General features: G+C 54.5%; 1 protein-coding gene across 1 annotated transcript; it reads right to left on the bottom strand.

Moving 5' to 3' along the window:
- Window positions 1-7,931: 7,931 nt before the first annotated feature.
- Window positions 7,932-12,522, bottom strand: ZG16B (zymogen granule protein 16B). Its single transcript, XM_060079239.1, is given in 6 exon segments — window positions 7,932-8,094; window positions 8,349-8,437; window positions 10,717-10,851; window positions 10,853-11,027; window positions 12,140-12,245; window positions 12,468-12,522. Coding segments are annotated over 6 exon segments (723 nt in total).
- Between the last annotated feature and the right edge of the window lie 2,836 nt (window positions 12,523-15,358).

Genomic DNA, 15,358 nt, shown 5'->3' with positions numbered 1-15,358 from the left:
TTAATTTATTTATTTTGGGTTGGGTTGGGTCTTCGTTGCTGCGCATGGGCTTTATCTAGTTGTGGCGAGCGGGGGCTACTTCTCATTGCGGTGGCTTCTCTTGTTGCAGAGCATGGATTCTAGGTGCGCAGGCTTCAGTAGTTGTGGCATGCGGGCTCAGTAGTTGTGGCTCTCAGGCTCTAGAGCCAGGCTCAGTAGTTGTGGCACAAGGGCTTAGTTGCTCTGTGGCATTTGGGATCTTCCCGGACCAGGGATCCAACCCGTGTCCTCTGCATTGGCCGGCGGATTCTTAACCACTGCACCACCAGGGAAATCCCTCTTTTATTTTTGTCTGCGTTGGGTCTTTGTTGCTATGCATGGGCTTTCTCTAGTGGCGAGCAAGGGCTACTCTTCATTGCAGTGTGCGGGCTTCTCATTGCGGTGGCTTCTCTTGCTGCGATGCACGGGCTCTAGGTGAGCAGGCTTCAGTAGTTGTGGCACACAGGCTTAGTTGCTCCGCGGCATGTAGGATCTTCCCGGACCAGGGATCGAACCCGTGTCCCCTGCACTGGCAGGAAGATTCTTAACCACTGTGCCACCAGGGAAGCCCCGCAACATGGTGAACCTTAAGCACATGATGCCGAGGGGAGAAAGCTGAACTCTAAAGGCTCCACACCATGAATCCATTTATACGACACTGTTGAAAAGGCAAATCTATAGGGACAGAGAGCAGACGGGTGGTTGCTAGGGGCTGGGGTGGGGAAAGGATTGCCCCTAAAGGGGCATGGGGGATTTTTTAATAGTGATGGAACTGGCTTTATATCTTTTTTTTTTTTTTTTTTGGCGGTACGCGGGCCTCTCACTGTTGTGGCTCACTCCCATTGCGGAGCACAGGCTCCGAACGCGCAGGCTCAGCGGCCATGGCTCACCGGCCCAGCCGCTCCGCGGCATGTGGGATCTTCCCGGACCGGGGCACGAACCCGTGTCCCCTGCATCAGCAGGCGGACTCTCAACCACTGCGCCACCAGGGAAGCCCTGGCTTTATATCTTGATTGTGGTGATGGTTACATGACTGGATGCATTTATCAAAACTCATAGGGCTATAATTTATTAAAAATGGTGAAATTTACTCTGTGTAAACTATACCTCCATAAAACTGATTTAAAAAACCCCAACAACACAAAACTGTGGCATCTTCCTTACGCCTCTCTTCCTCTCATTCTCTAAATTCAAGCCATCAGCACATCCTGTGAGTTCTATCCTGTCTCCAAAATATGTCCAGATCTGGCCACTTCTTCCCACGCCATCCCAAGCGACTTTCCTCTTTATCCCAGATTTCTGTCATGGCCTCCTAACTGGTCCCACTGCTTTGGCTGTTGTTCCCACCAGGCTGTTCTCAGCCCAGCAGCCAGAGTGGTTCTCTTAAAACCTAAGTCAGATCCTGTCATTCTATTCCAAACCCTACTCAGAGTAAATGATGTCATCTTTCCAGCCTCCCTTCTCATCTCTCTCCTCCTTGTTTGTGGGGCTCCAGTCTCTCTGGCTTCCCAGCTGTGTTTGGGAACACAGCAGGCATGCTCCTGCCTCAGGGCCTTTGCACCTACCGTTTCCTCTTCCCCTGCAGGACTGCATGGCCACTCCCTCTCTTCCTACAAATCTCTACTCAGATGTCACTATGTCATCATCTTGTTTACAATGTTCCTTCCCTCCACTCTTGCTCCTTTCCTTGCTTTCTCTTTTTCCAGCACATTTATTACTATTTAATATATACAATTTATTCCATTTGTTCCTTGTTTATCATCCCCTCCCTAACACACATAACCAGAAGGTAAGCCTCTGTCCCTGCATTTGTCATGTTCTCTTATTACTGTCTGTTTACTTGGTTATCTTTCCCAGGAAATATTCTGAGCTTATGAAAGGTGAGACCTTTACCTTATCCACCATGTTACAGTCAGTGTCCAGAAAAGGGTCCTGGAAAAATAGCAGATGTTAGTAAATGTTTCTTGAGTTAATGGTAATGGTAATGAGTATGGTCTATGTCATCAGTTTGGTGGACAATGTGGACACATCTCTTTTGTTTTTCTAATTATTCACTCAAGCACTGAGTTCTCTCCTTAGCAGAAATCTATTCTCTCTTGAGGCCACCCCATTCTGCCCAGAAATTATCCAAGAATCCTACAGGTTGACTCGGTCCATAAGGAGGAGTCCTGTGAGAACTGGAAAGTCGTGTTATTCCTTCAATTCGGTTCCACTGCTTGGGTCAAGGTCAAGTGGGGACGCAGGTGAACACACCTCCTGCCTGCAGTCTGACTCACACTGCCCTCCCCCTCGCCCTGCTTACACTATACGCAAGCTCACTGCCAGCCCGCCCTGGTTTGCACGTGAGGTCTAAGTTTGCAGGTCTTACAGGTTGCACTCAGAGACCAGTCACCCTTCCCACGAGCAGAGCACCCAGGTGGCTACGTTCAAAGGAGCGTCTAGCCTCAGCCACCTGCTGAGCTCCAACCCTTAGATGCTGCCATTGACGCACATCACTCAGGAGATTTGCCTTTGGGGTCCTTGGGTTTAATTTCTGCTAACTGACCCAGTGGGGACCGTCCCTAATCATCAGAGAAATTCTAATAATGTCAAACTCACTAAATTCAACTTGCCTTGTCCTACTCCACAAATAAAAAGTGAAGGCTTTGTTGTGGACTAACCATGAACTCAGAGATTTCTACTCTCCGTGAGCTGCAGTTTCCTCTGGGAAGAAGGGAGTCAGGAGATGGCCGGTCCACAGGGAGACCTCGCGTGCCCTGGGTGGGACAGGGAGACCAGGTGGCCATCCCTTAGCAGTAAGTGGGGACCCCAGGTCTCCTGGACACAGGGGGTGATGGGCTGCCTGCAGGATGACGTGGCTTTCACGTCTCTGTCTGGGGAGGCCCGACCAGCTCCACCGACCCTGGATCCTAGGAGGGACTGGTCTCAGATGGGCCCTGTGGTCCCCAGCCTCCTCTCAGCTGTCTCCCTGGAAGGGGCAGGACAGGAGTCCGAGAGGACTGCCAGTGAGGAGCGGGCCAGGTCCTGCCCAGCCAGGGCTCCGGGTGACTGCCATCGGTGAGGGACCCACCAACCACCCCTTGGGTGCCATCCAAGGATGCTGACCCTCAAACAGTGTCTGCAGGTGGAGAGTCATGTGGCTGGCCAGGCCTCCGCCTGTTTCTGCGGCTGCATCTGCTGACCGCTGCCCTGCCCCCCACTGGCCCCTCTGCTCTCCTATGGGGTCTGGGTCTTTTGCCTCTGTCATCCTCCGGGGAGCTTTCTGGATGGCTGGGACAGGGCCAAGGGGCAGAGGCCTGGCCCTGGGGGGCCAGCGAGCCTGCTGGGGAGGTGGGAGGAGGAAGAATCAAGGAGGAGACCCAGAAGCTCCTTCCATCTGGGGTGGCCTCCCCCAGACCAGAAGAATTGGGATTCGCCCTGTTCTTGCACTCCTGGTCTAACAGAGGGGGGTGACTTTATGACCAGAATGGTGACCCTGCCTCCCTAGTCTGTCTTTCCTAGGGGCCCTCGGGGACATGCTGCCTCCAGGTTGGCCCAGCCCTGGATGTCCCAGCCAAGGGTCCAGGGCCAGTGGGGTGTGCGTAGGAGGTGCTGGAGTAGAAACTGAGAGGAGGGGACACATGTGATGGCGGAGGCTGGGCCCCGTCCCCACCTGCTGGTCTCTCCCGGGGTGGGGCCTCTCCAGGGATGCTGGGAAGATTGTGGGAGACCAAGGGACCCAGGAAGGACTGTGGCTGCAGCAGGTAAGCTGAGGATGGCCTCAAGGGGCACGTGGGTGGGGGCTCCCTCACCCACCTCAGCTGGGCGCCCTGGGCGTTACTGCTTCTTCGGGTGAGTGGGATGGGGGGAGGACGGCCACGGGCTCCTTAGCTGCAGAGGCAGCACCTGCATCTGTTCCCTGTAGGTCTTTATTGATTGATTGATCGTGTGCTTTGGAACAGCTGCGCTTTACTAAACAGGACGGCGTCTTCAGCGAGAGTGAAGAGGCATCTCTACACCCAGCTCTGGATGCGGGGCTCAGGGTCTGTGTGAGCAGGAAGCTAAACAGATGCCCTGACTCACGTGGTTGTGTGTTGTGTGTTGTGTGTTGTTGTTGTGTGTTGTGGTTGTGTGTTGCTTCTGCTGCTGCTTTTGCTGTGGTCACTGTGGGTGCTGTCACCACTGTCACTGGGTTGTGGTAGTGGTTGTGGCTGCCGTTGCAGACGAGTGAGGGCGGCCCCTCAGCCCTGCTGGGCGGCGGGCACACCCGGAGCTCGGGGCTCCATGGAGGGCATCCCCCACTGCTACTTCCCTGCTGGTCTTGCAGAGTCTCCTGGAGGGCAGGGGCGGCCGAGGCCCACCCGGGGGACACAGACCCTGGTGCCGACACTCACCAGCGCCATCATCCCTGGAAGCTGGCATGTGGGATCATCAGCGCCTCCTGGGTGTTCGGATCCCAGCTCTACTGTGTTGAGGCAGGTGGGTCGCTCCCTCCCTTTCCCATCCCAACTTGGCCTCCGTGTCTGTGAACAGTCTCCTTGTCCACCCTCGACCACGGGCAGGGGTGGCCCAGGGGACAGATTCCTGGTGCAGTTAGACTCCCTGAGCCTTCTCACCACAGGGACCCGCATAGGACTTGGGGGCCTTGGGCCGGTGTCCTGGATTCTGCCCGTGGCGGAGCCAATGCAGTTGAGGCTGAGAGGCTGGGAGATTAGTAGGGCCCTCAGTTCCCAGGCAGATGCCTGGGGCTTGAACTTACTGCCCCAGCCCCTGCCTCCTGGCTCTGGGAGGTGGGAGGAGCTGGGTGGGCAGAGGGGCAGGAGATCCAGTCCTAGCGCGGGTCCTCCCGGCGGTGGCTGGGCCCATCTGGGTTTGGGAGACGTACTAGCGGGTGAGCACCTAGGATAGCCCAGCCTCCCCAGGAAGGGCCTCATCCAGGATGACATGTTCTGTGCCTCTTTGTGATGGGAAAAAAGACTCCTGCCAGGTGACGGCGGCTTCCACCCACCCTCCAGGTTCTTCGTGTCCCCACTCGGTCCCCACCCCCACACCCCAGCGTCCACAGGAAGCAGCATCCTTGCCCAGCCCCTGTGGCCTCAGCAGAGGGTGCGCAGGCCCATGGGCCCTGGGAGGCCTCGTGCTCGGCTCCTGCCCTCCCTGTCCCTGGGGTGACTGGGGGGGCCACTGCTCTGTCCCATCTATGATGCTTGGATCCAGGTTGGGACCGTAAGCTGGGAATCAGGCTGCGCTGGGCCATACCAGCCTGGTGTCTACACCCATGTGCCAACCTATACAGACTGGATGGGGAACACTGGCAAAGTCTCCCTCAAGCACCTCTGGGTTCCACGCTGTGCCCCTGCTCGAGCCGGTGGCCTTACTCTTGCTTGGGGCCCTGTGAACCCTGAGTGATGCAGTCCAGACTCACCCTTCTGATGGGATTTGCAATTCAGGAGGCTTAAAGGTGACAGAAAAAATGGACCTCAAACTGGGGATTTGAAGGTGACAGCCCAGGCGCTTGAGGCCCCAGAGATCAAAGTGACTCTGGTGCATCGTGACTCCTGGAATAGCTGGTCCTTCACTTAAGCAAAACACCTCATGTGTATGTGCACATTTATGTTTCTGTGTGTGTATGTTTGTGTGTGTGTCTGTATTTGTGTATGTGTCTGTGTGTGTGTTTCTGTATATGTCTCTGTGCATCTATATGTTTGTGTACATGTATGTGTGAGTGTTTATGTGTCTGTGTACGTTCTGTACGTGTCTGTTTGGGTGTATCTGTGTGTGTGTCGTGTGTATGTGATCTGTCTGTGTGTGTGTGTTCCTCAGAGCACCCCACATTTGCTGGCAAAAGACAGCAGAAAGGGTTCAGTTCCCCCAGCCAGGGGTGCCTCCTCCCCCCACTCCACCTCCCACTTGTGCTGATGGTGAGTGAGGAGGAAGGAGCCTGAACCAAGAGCAAAACCCACGGAGATCTTGCAGCCTGACCTTGGTTGTGATATACACACCAGCCCCTTTGTCATCTGTTTCCCTGGCCACTTCCAGAGGGTGTTTGCAAAGGATCTGGAAGACTGACACTTGTGCTTATAAAACTCCACCCCAACCCTGGCTTGGTGCAACAGATAGAGAGGGTTCTCTTGGGGCCCCTTGGGGGTGGGGTGGAGTGGAGGGGCTGCCCCACCTCCAGCAGCTCCTCTCAGCATCTGGCTGCCCAACCACCCTGGCTGCACAGCTGAATGTCTCTCAAGGGCCCCCTGATGGCTGGCCGGTGGTCCCTGCACCCTGGTGGGCCTCTGGTGGGCCTGGGACTAGTGACACTGTCCAGGGACAGGTTAGGGGCTGGGAGTTCAGTGCTGTGGAGAGGAAACAATTCACAGCCCCCAAACAAATGACCCTCCATGGCTCAGCCAGGATGTGGATAAGGAAGGGGTTAGAATGTACGCAGATGTTCCAAAGGCTGACAGGCTGACTTCTGACCAAAGGCCAGATGAAGAGCAGGATCCAAGCCCAGGATAAACCGTCCCTCTGTCAGCCTGGACCCCAGGGCTCAGGTTTGACACATGCCTGGTTTCTTAACTTTTGTAGAACCACTGAGAAGGAGATCACACGGGCCAGGCCGACTCTGCCAAAGTCCCGGTAAGTTCTGGGCCCCGAGTTCCCAGAGCAGTGGAAGGAAACCTGCAGGGAGACTGCTTGCTGTGTGAGTTTTGAAGTGTGTGGGGACACTCAGGAAAGGCCATCTCTCCCCCCAGATGGCACCCAGATGGGCACTGGATGGACATCTGAACAGGGGAGCAGGGGGCAGAGAGAGAGATAGTGGGTTTAAATTCCACAACCACTGGGTAAATTACATCAATTCTCTCAGCCTGGGTTCCCTCATCTGTAAAGATAGGATGTTAACACCCACCTGAGAGGTGTTGTGAGGATTAAATGAGAGAACAATTGTGAAACCACCTGGCATTAGGCCCGGCCCCACATGGGTGCAGGATGGATGGTAGTGCTCCTTCAGTCCATCCTTCCATCCTTCCATCCATCCACCCCCGTTGCAGGAATAAATCAAATCACAGGAGAATTACTCACACACGTACACAAAACATTGCAACAGAAAGCAGTTTTCACAAGCAGCAACCAGTTCCTTTCTGTTGCGTAATTAATTCCTTGCCCCTGACTTGCTAAAAGGGAAATGTTTCCAGTACTGAGGAGACTCGACCCCTTTTCTGGGGCCCACCTTTCCTGGGGCTGGCAGCTGGGAGGGGGTCGCCTCCCAGTGCCTCCTGGTTGGCAACAATGAAGGTCAGAATGGGACAGTGTTGAGGGGAAGAGTGACAGCACCGATCCCCACAGCAGTCACTGCCTTAGACTGGGGAAGGTACGAGAAGAGGAGCATTTGGAGGAGAGCAGGAAGAGGAGCGGGTGGGGGGAGGGGAGGGAGGGGGCGGAGCAGGCGTGGCGCCAGCTCAGGGGCTGTTGTGGGGACTAATTGCGAAGCACCGTCCTGGGCACAGTTCATCCTTATTTGGGAGCCGGTTCTTGGGAATTCCTTCATCGTTCCCACTGCAAACACTGAGGTGTCCTCCGGGCCCCACGGAGTCACGCGTGGTGGAGACAGCGTCCTGAGACGCTGTTCTCAGGACCTCCGGTCATCAGGATATAAGGCCCTCGTAGTGCGCGGGGCCAGGGAGCTTGGGGGCGCCTGGAGCCAATCCCCTTGGGGGCAAGAATCGGGCGGGCTCACGTGTGTGCAGAACCTTTCTTCAACACGGGCATTCAGCATCACTCTGGCCTTGCCGATTGGTACCAGCCCGGGGTCACCTGGCCTCTGGTCCTGACCACCTGGCCGCGAGGAAGCAGCCCGAGACCGGCTCAGGACCGCACTGGGCCTCGCTGGGTCCTGCTTCCCCGCGCGGGTCGTCAGCTCTCTGGTCACCGCGGCGGGCCGACTAGGCGGACGGCTTCTCGGGGCCAAATCCCCACTTGAAGCCGATTCCCGAAAGGCAGTGGAGCAGGTGCTGGCCGTTGGCGGACGGGAGTGGCCGCCGGGAGGCGGGAGGGTGGGCGCTGAACCGCAGGCCCGCGCGGTACCCGATGGTGGCCTGGCGCCCCCTGCTGGTGACTCAGCGCAGGTGCCGGATGCAGGCCGCCCGGGTGACCCTCTAGCGCGTCTACCGCAGGGACTCTGGCCCACTACCGCTGGGGGCTCCTTACCGCGGGCTCCAGTGCGCCCTAAACCTCAGCCAGATGCTGGGAGGGAGGCGGACTTTCCGGCCACACAATCCCCGCTCCAGCCCCCCACCCCCACCCCACTCCAGGACTGATGTTTGCTCTGAAACACCCAAGAGGCACAGAGCCCTGCGTACGTGAGGAGGAAGAAATCAGGCAGGTTCTGCCCTAGGTGACCCCCAAGGGGTTGGAGACACAGAAGCAACTGCACGGAACAGAAGGCCGGCTGCAGAGAAAATGGGAGACAGGGCCCCACCCTCCCTCATTTAGGTAGAGTTGCTTGTGCTCTTCTAAGTAAATTAAAAGTCTAATCCCACTGCCCCGCCCAAGGATTTGTGGGATAACACTGCTGGTGGAGCATCACTCGGATCAGGCCTCCAGACTAGTGTCCTGATCCTGGTGACATCACATCACTGCTTTATTCCCACTGTGTCTGAAGAAGCAGCCTCGGAGAGGTTCCTCACCTTGCCTGAGTTCACTAGGGGAGATGGTGGCCAAGGCCTGACAGGACCCCAGTGACAAGTCCTGAGCCAGGCAATCATTGCCACACCCCATTGCCCCTGATCCACGGAGACCCCTGCTGAGCTCCAGGCACCCCTGGCTCCTCGGCCTCTTCCCAGCCAGCGTTCAGCCCTCTTCCCTGTCCCTGGTTCTTGCAAACGTCCCCCAGCTAATGGGCACATGCAGAGCTCAGCACAACCCAATCCCCCTCCCCAGGGGGCCACACAGGAGGACAGGCTGTCACCTATTGGACCCCTTGTGACAAGTGGGGAGCCCACCTGGGGAGGAGGGAATGTAGAAGAGCTGCCAGCCTGCTAAGCCCTCAGCAAAGACCATACTCAGCACAGCGCAGACAAAGAGCTGGAGATTCCCCTTAACCAAGCCTAAGACTGGAAAATCTCCATTGTGAGTTTTACTGCCCTTTCTGGTTCCTTCCTTCTGCCTTCCCCTGACACATTCTAGAAGAAAGGAACGTCCCGCAAAGCAGCTGCAGATACACCTGTTAACACGTGCCTTACAAGTGTCCTATGAACACCTGTGCTTTTATTATTGATTCAGGAAAAGGCAAATCTGAGGGTTCCCTGGTGGCCTAGTGGTTAGGTTTGGTGCTTTTACTGCGGAGGACAGGGTTCTATCCCTGGGGTCGGGGAACCATCCTGCATTGCAAATGGGGCGTGACCAAAATTTTTAAAAAAAGGAAAAAGCAAAACACAAACACCCATAATTTGGAAGCAGTGCTGAGTGTGAATTTCAAGCTATCTGGGACAACTGTGATTGATATGACGAGGGCACAGGCGCTGTTAAAGAGGGGTCCCAGGTCCCTTCTACCGATGGAAACATGAAGTTTCCAGTAGAAGACAATGAAAATATCAGTGATTTTTTCCTGATCCGAGTTCATGGATTCCTGAATTCCCAGACTCCAGGTTAAGAACCAGTAAGTGACTCTCAACCAGCATGTAAAATTAGAACTAGAGAAGAGGAACATGTCAGTGAGTATCACAAAGAGACATGAGGATCTGTTAGGAAACTTTTGCTGGGTCTGCGGTTCTGAGCCCAGACTTTGCAGCCAGACTTCCTCAACCTGAATCCCGACTCTGCCACTTAGTGCTATGTGACAGGCTGAGCCACTGTGCTCTCTGGGCCTCCGTTTCCTCCTTTTGCAAATGGGGACAATAGACGTCCTGTCCTTCTAGGGCTGCTGGGGCAGGGAGCTGAGGTGGGACAGGGCCTGGCGCTTTGCACCATGGCTGAGTGTTTGGCTGTTGCAGTTTGATGGATACATTTGATAGAATGTGAAAGGCCTGGGGTCTGCTTTAGTTTTCCTTTAAGCTATAACAAATGACCACTCTTCAAGGAGTGCTGTGCTTGACTACCCCTGGTTCTGGCCTTTGCCCATGTTGATCTCTTGGTCTGCAATGCCCACCCCCCCTTGTCCCCACCTGGCCAGTTCTCACTCAGCCTTTAGGACTTAGCTCAGATGTTGCCTCCTTCAGAAAGGCTTCCCTGAAGCCCTTTGCACACTCAGAGAAGCCTGGAATTGAGCCTGGGCAGCACAGGCCACCTGGATGAGCTTGCAGCAGGGAGTGGGGGATGGGGCATCCTTGGAGCCAGGAATCCTCATAGATTATGGGATCAGCCTGGGGTCTGCGTGGGCAGACCTAGCATCCTGGGCAAAATCACCGAGGCCTGGGGTGTCAGACCCACCTCCTGCCTTGTCCTGCAGCTCTGCTCAGTGAGCTCCGCCCTGGAGGCCTCATTCTCCACAAGCTCAGAAGGCTGTGTTCTATCCCAGACTCAAGGACCATGCCTGGATGCCCTGTTGCTTCAGAAGCTTGATTTATTGATGGATTCTGATTCAGGGTCTCAACTCAGACTCCCTTGTGCATGAAGCCCACCACAAGCCAGATGGCCTCAGCAGGGTAACCCAGGTCCCAGCCCTGGAGACCAGGAGCGCTCATTTCTTTTAGGTTGTGGTCTATTTGGTGGAACAGAGTTCAAGGCTACTAGAGGATAATCCCACTCAAAGCCGATACTGGAAATGCCCAGGAGCCCGTAATGCCCAAAGAGTCCAGTGAGCACCTCCTTACTGTTACCCGGGGAGTCAAAAAAGGTCCTGCCACCTTCCTCTCCAGATGTGGAGAGTGCTTCCTCTCCAGCACTCAAAGTTGGTGTATATGACCAGGTGCTGGAGGAAAAGCTTATAGGAGCCATAGATTCCTATAATGTGTTAACCTGGCAGCGGGAGGCATTCCTGGGGCTTCGCACCTGAGACTCCATATTTTTCACTCCAGGAGGATCCAAACCTCACCTGGATACTGGGAAGAAGGGGGAGCTTAGAAGGCCCGGGATCCAGGTGACTCACCACCCCCAGGTCCTCTATCTCCTGGTCACCAGCAAGAAGGACAGCCCTGTCACTGCAGCATAAGTCCCTGAGCACGTGACTTTGGGTGCCTGAAACAGCCTTCCTGATCTCAATCCCCTGCTTTGCCACTTTCAAGTTCTGTGATTTTGGGCTTGTTACCTAGCATCTCCAAGCCTCAGTGTGCTTATCTGCAAAATGGGAGTGATTGGGGGAGCAGTCGCTGAGACCTTCCATCAGGAGAGCTCCACAAGGTACCCAGTCACCATGACGCTCAGGAGGTGCCAGCTACTGTCATGACTCAGAGCAGGGAGCTGTCCCTGGACCCAGGTTTCGGAGCCCCAATCACTCCAACAAGTCCAGGTGGCAGGCCTGAGAAGTAGACGACTCTTATCTGTGACCTTCCCCGACCTTGGTGCCTGTCCCAGAGCCTCCCCTCCTCATCTGGCCCCACCCACATTCTGTCCCCTTTAGTGCCTGCAGCTCTGGCCCAGTCCCTCTCCCAGGTCCCTGGGACCCAGTAAATGCAGAGCAAAGATCCACCCCAGACCTTGAGCAATGCCCCCACCCCATCATTAGTGGAGGACCTTGGGCTTGCTGCCTCTATATACTTCTTGTATTCAATCAGTGGTCCACTCTGACCCTCACTTCATTTTCTCTTTGACCCTAAACTGGGCAGACCTTTCTCCTACTTTTCCCATCAGGTATTCTCAAACTGAGAGACCACTTATGGTTGAGTTGAGTTTGAGTTGAAAGGACAAAGTAGGGAGAAGCATCATCTACCCTTCCCTTTAGATCAACCCAGGAAGCAGAGGCCGGACTTGCAGGAAGAGAGAGAAGGGAGTAGAGCTGGTGTGCAGGAGAGGAAGCAGCGGAGGAAAAGGAACAAAAAAAAAAGGTGATGGCTGGTGGCTCCAGGACTCCAAGGACTCAGCTGAACTCATAGAGTCATCAGGAACCCAGTGAGGGTGTTGGGAGAAGGGGCCCTAAGCCCCACTACCCCTGTTCCCAAGACTGGGGCAGCAGTTGGGACACAGTGAGGGGCTCCATGGCCCTGCTCCTACTCACCTCTTAAATATGCCGAGAGCACCTATAAACACTCGAATCCCAGTGATTTCATTTTCATAGTCTTTAAAGGTACTGAAATGCCATCCTCCTCCGGGCCCGTATGTCTCTATTAGATGAAGAACCAGATGGGATAAAAGAAAAAAAACTACACAGGGACATGGTTATTTCTGCCCAGAAGAGGGTGTACCCCCTCCAGACAATGGGACACGCCTGAGACTAGAGTTAGTCTGTGAGAAGGGCTGGGCCCAGACCCCAGGTCCTGGATGGAGGGAGGTGAGGGTGGCCTCCAGGGGGATGGGCTGGAGGGGGGAGACCCAGCCAGACTTACTCCCTGCCCAGCAGGTGGAGCTCCACAGGAGGGTGAGGGTCAGCCACAGCAGCATGGCTTCTGGCTGGCGAGTCAAGGGCTCCTGGAGAGAAGAGAACAGGCTATCTGATTCTCAGAGAGGGGCCCCACCCGATCTCGTTGGCCCATCCATGGCAGGGGGCACCACCTTACCTGGCCTGGAGAGTCTTGTGGTCCAGTCCTGGCACTGGGGAGTCTTGTTGTGCCTGGGCGCCCTCCACCTGGCCCTTTATACCCTCCTGGGCCCTATGGGCCCCCCTCCAGAATGAAGAAACAAAGGGGCCACCAGGGGGACAGAAAGGAGCTGGGCAGTGGGGGCTCTTCCTGGAGGAATCCCCAGAGCCATCCAGGGGGAGGATCCCGGACGTGCTGTGTTTACTGTCTTGGCCCTGTGGCCTACACAAACAAAATGAAACAGTGACAAGCATTTTGCTGTCACCTATGGGTCTCTCTCCTGGGCACCTGCACTTGACCTTGACTTTGGAGGTGGGGGAGGTTTCCTGAGATCCCTTTCCAGCTTGACCAAACGGGGTTCAACCCCACAGGGGTGCTTCAGGGTAGCTGCCCCCCGTAGCTTCATGGGACCCAGGACTCCTACCTCGTGCAGAACCCGGTCCAGGGCCTTATTCATGCTTGGGCAGAGCCCTGGGTACCCTGGCCTTTCCCCTCTGGCCCTCAGAGAGCCAGAGTGGCTTTCCTTTGTGCTGGGTCTGGTGTAGCTGGGGATGAACTGGACTGAATGGGCTATGGGATGACCAGCAGCAATGACACAGGACAGGAGGCGTGGGGTGGGTGGGGACAGGGTGATTCTCCAGGCCAGTTCTCCCCAGAGCTCCTGGGCAAGGCTGAGGGGTCAGACTTGATCTGGGAGGGAATGGGGTGTTTCTTGAGGGCAGGGGATCTGGGGACCCTCTTGGTACAGCAAGCCCAGGCTTTCTGTGACTGGATGGAGCTCAGGCTGTCTGCACGGCCTCCCTGACCTTTGGGAAGAGCCATGGGGTCACAGTCCTCAACATAGGGGTACTGTGGGCGTGGGCTGGAGCCAGATCAGGTCTGAATCTCCACTTCCCTACTTCCTAGGCATGCCCTTTGGGGAGCTCATGTCACCCTCGTGTGCTTCAATTGTCCCCTCTGTTATATGCGGGTAGCAATAGACCCCCCTCACAGGTGTTTCGAGAATTCAGTGAGATCCTTCTCCATCCAGGGGCCTGAACACCAAAAGGTTTACACCTGTGGTCAGGTATGCAGGTTATTCTTTGAGCAGCCTTTGGAATCGCCCAAGATAATACACAACAGACCTGTCCGTCTAGGTGACAGTTTCCATGAATGGTGGTGTCCTCGCTGTGGCGGTAAACTACTCAGGCCTGGAGAAGAAATGGACCCCACAGCTGTGCTGACACGTTGCCACAGGAAACAGGCTGGGTGTAGACTACAGTGTCCTGAACCAACCCCCCCAATGTGGTTACAAGGAGAAGGGGTGCAGAGCACGGTCTGGTGTGTTCACAGCCTCACTCGGAAGTGCTGGCTGCCAGGAACTGGGGACATTGGCTTCATTGAGATGGCTGTGCTGGGCGGCCTGGGGTCAGGGTGGAGGCCCTGTCTAGCTGTCACCTTCCTTACTTACATCCCTAGGGCAGGGGTCAGTACACTATGGTCCAAAGGCCAAATCCAGCCCTCCATTGGTTTTTGCACAATCTGTGAGGTAAGAATAATTTTTATATTTTTAAATGGTTAGAAAAAATTCAGAAGAAGAATGTGACTCGTGGCCAGCTCATGAAATGCCAATGCAATTGTCCACAAACAAGTGTTATTGCCCATTCATTTGCATATCGTCTGGGGCTGCATCCAGGCTGCAAAGGCAGAGCTGGTCAGGTATGACAGAGACTTTATGGCCCAGAAAACCTGAAACTCGTGGCCCTTCACCCACAAAGTCAGGATCCCTGTCTCTACCCTGCAACAGATGCAGCCCTGCCCATGGTCGTGGCTGCAGGGGGCTTGGGGGCTTCATTTGACAGTCAGCCTTTAGTGGGCAGAAGGGAGCAGAGAGCAACTTTGTCCAGAAAGTGGTACCCTTCCTTCTGGCCCTGCATTGGTCTCCCTGGACAGGCTCCTAGGGCCCAGGCTGCCACTGACCACTGGACCACCAGGGAAGTCCCAGTTTTATACACGCACATACACACACACACACGTGTATATATATATTCTTTTTCAGATTCTTTTCCATTATAAGTTGTTACAAGATATTAAGTATAGTTCCCTGTGCTATACAGTAGTTCCTCATTGGTTGTCTATTTTATATACAGTAGTGTGTGTATTTTAATCCCAAAGTCCTAATTTTTCCCTCCCCCCCCTTCCCTCTTTGGTAGCCATAAGTTTGTTTTCTATGTCTGTGAGTCTATTTCTGTTTTATAAATAAGTTCATTTGCATCATATTTTTAGATTCCACATATAAGTGATATCATATGGTATTTGTCTTTCTCCTTCTGACTTACTGCACTTAGTATGATAATCTCCAGGTCCATCCATGTTGCTGCAAATGGCATTACTTCATTCTTTTTTATGGCTGAATAATAGGGATGTCTTTAAATCAGATTTACTATGAAATACACTGGCTCTTACATAATTCTGATAATCTAGGAGCTCTCAAACATAATTTCTGGGACCAAAAAAACCCAATCTCAAGCAGGCAGGATGTGCCTTTATCCCCATAAGGTGTCAGTAAATCATATGAAACTTATGTTTCTTTTGCAATAACAAAAATCCATAATACTGTTAGTGGAGGTACTTTACTATTTTACAAGGATTCCAGCAAGTCTGTTCCAATAAAGGCCAAGCATAAATAGGTTGAGAAATTTAACTTCTTGTAATTTCTT

Source organism: Mesoplodon densirostris, chromosome 16 (genome assembly GCF_025265405.1).
Source record: "Mesoplodon densirostris isolate mMesDen1 chromosome 16, mMesDen1 primary haplotype, whole genome shotgun sequence".
NCBI lineage: Eukaryota > Metazoa > Chordata > Mammalia > Artiodactyla > Ziphiidae > Mesoplodon > Mesoplodon densirostris.
This window is presented reverse-complemented; position numbering and strand designations above follow the sequence as displayed.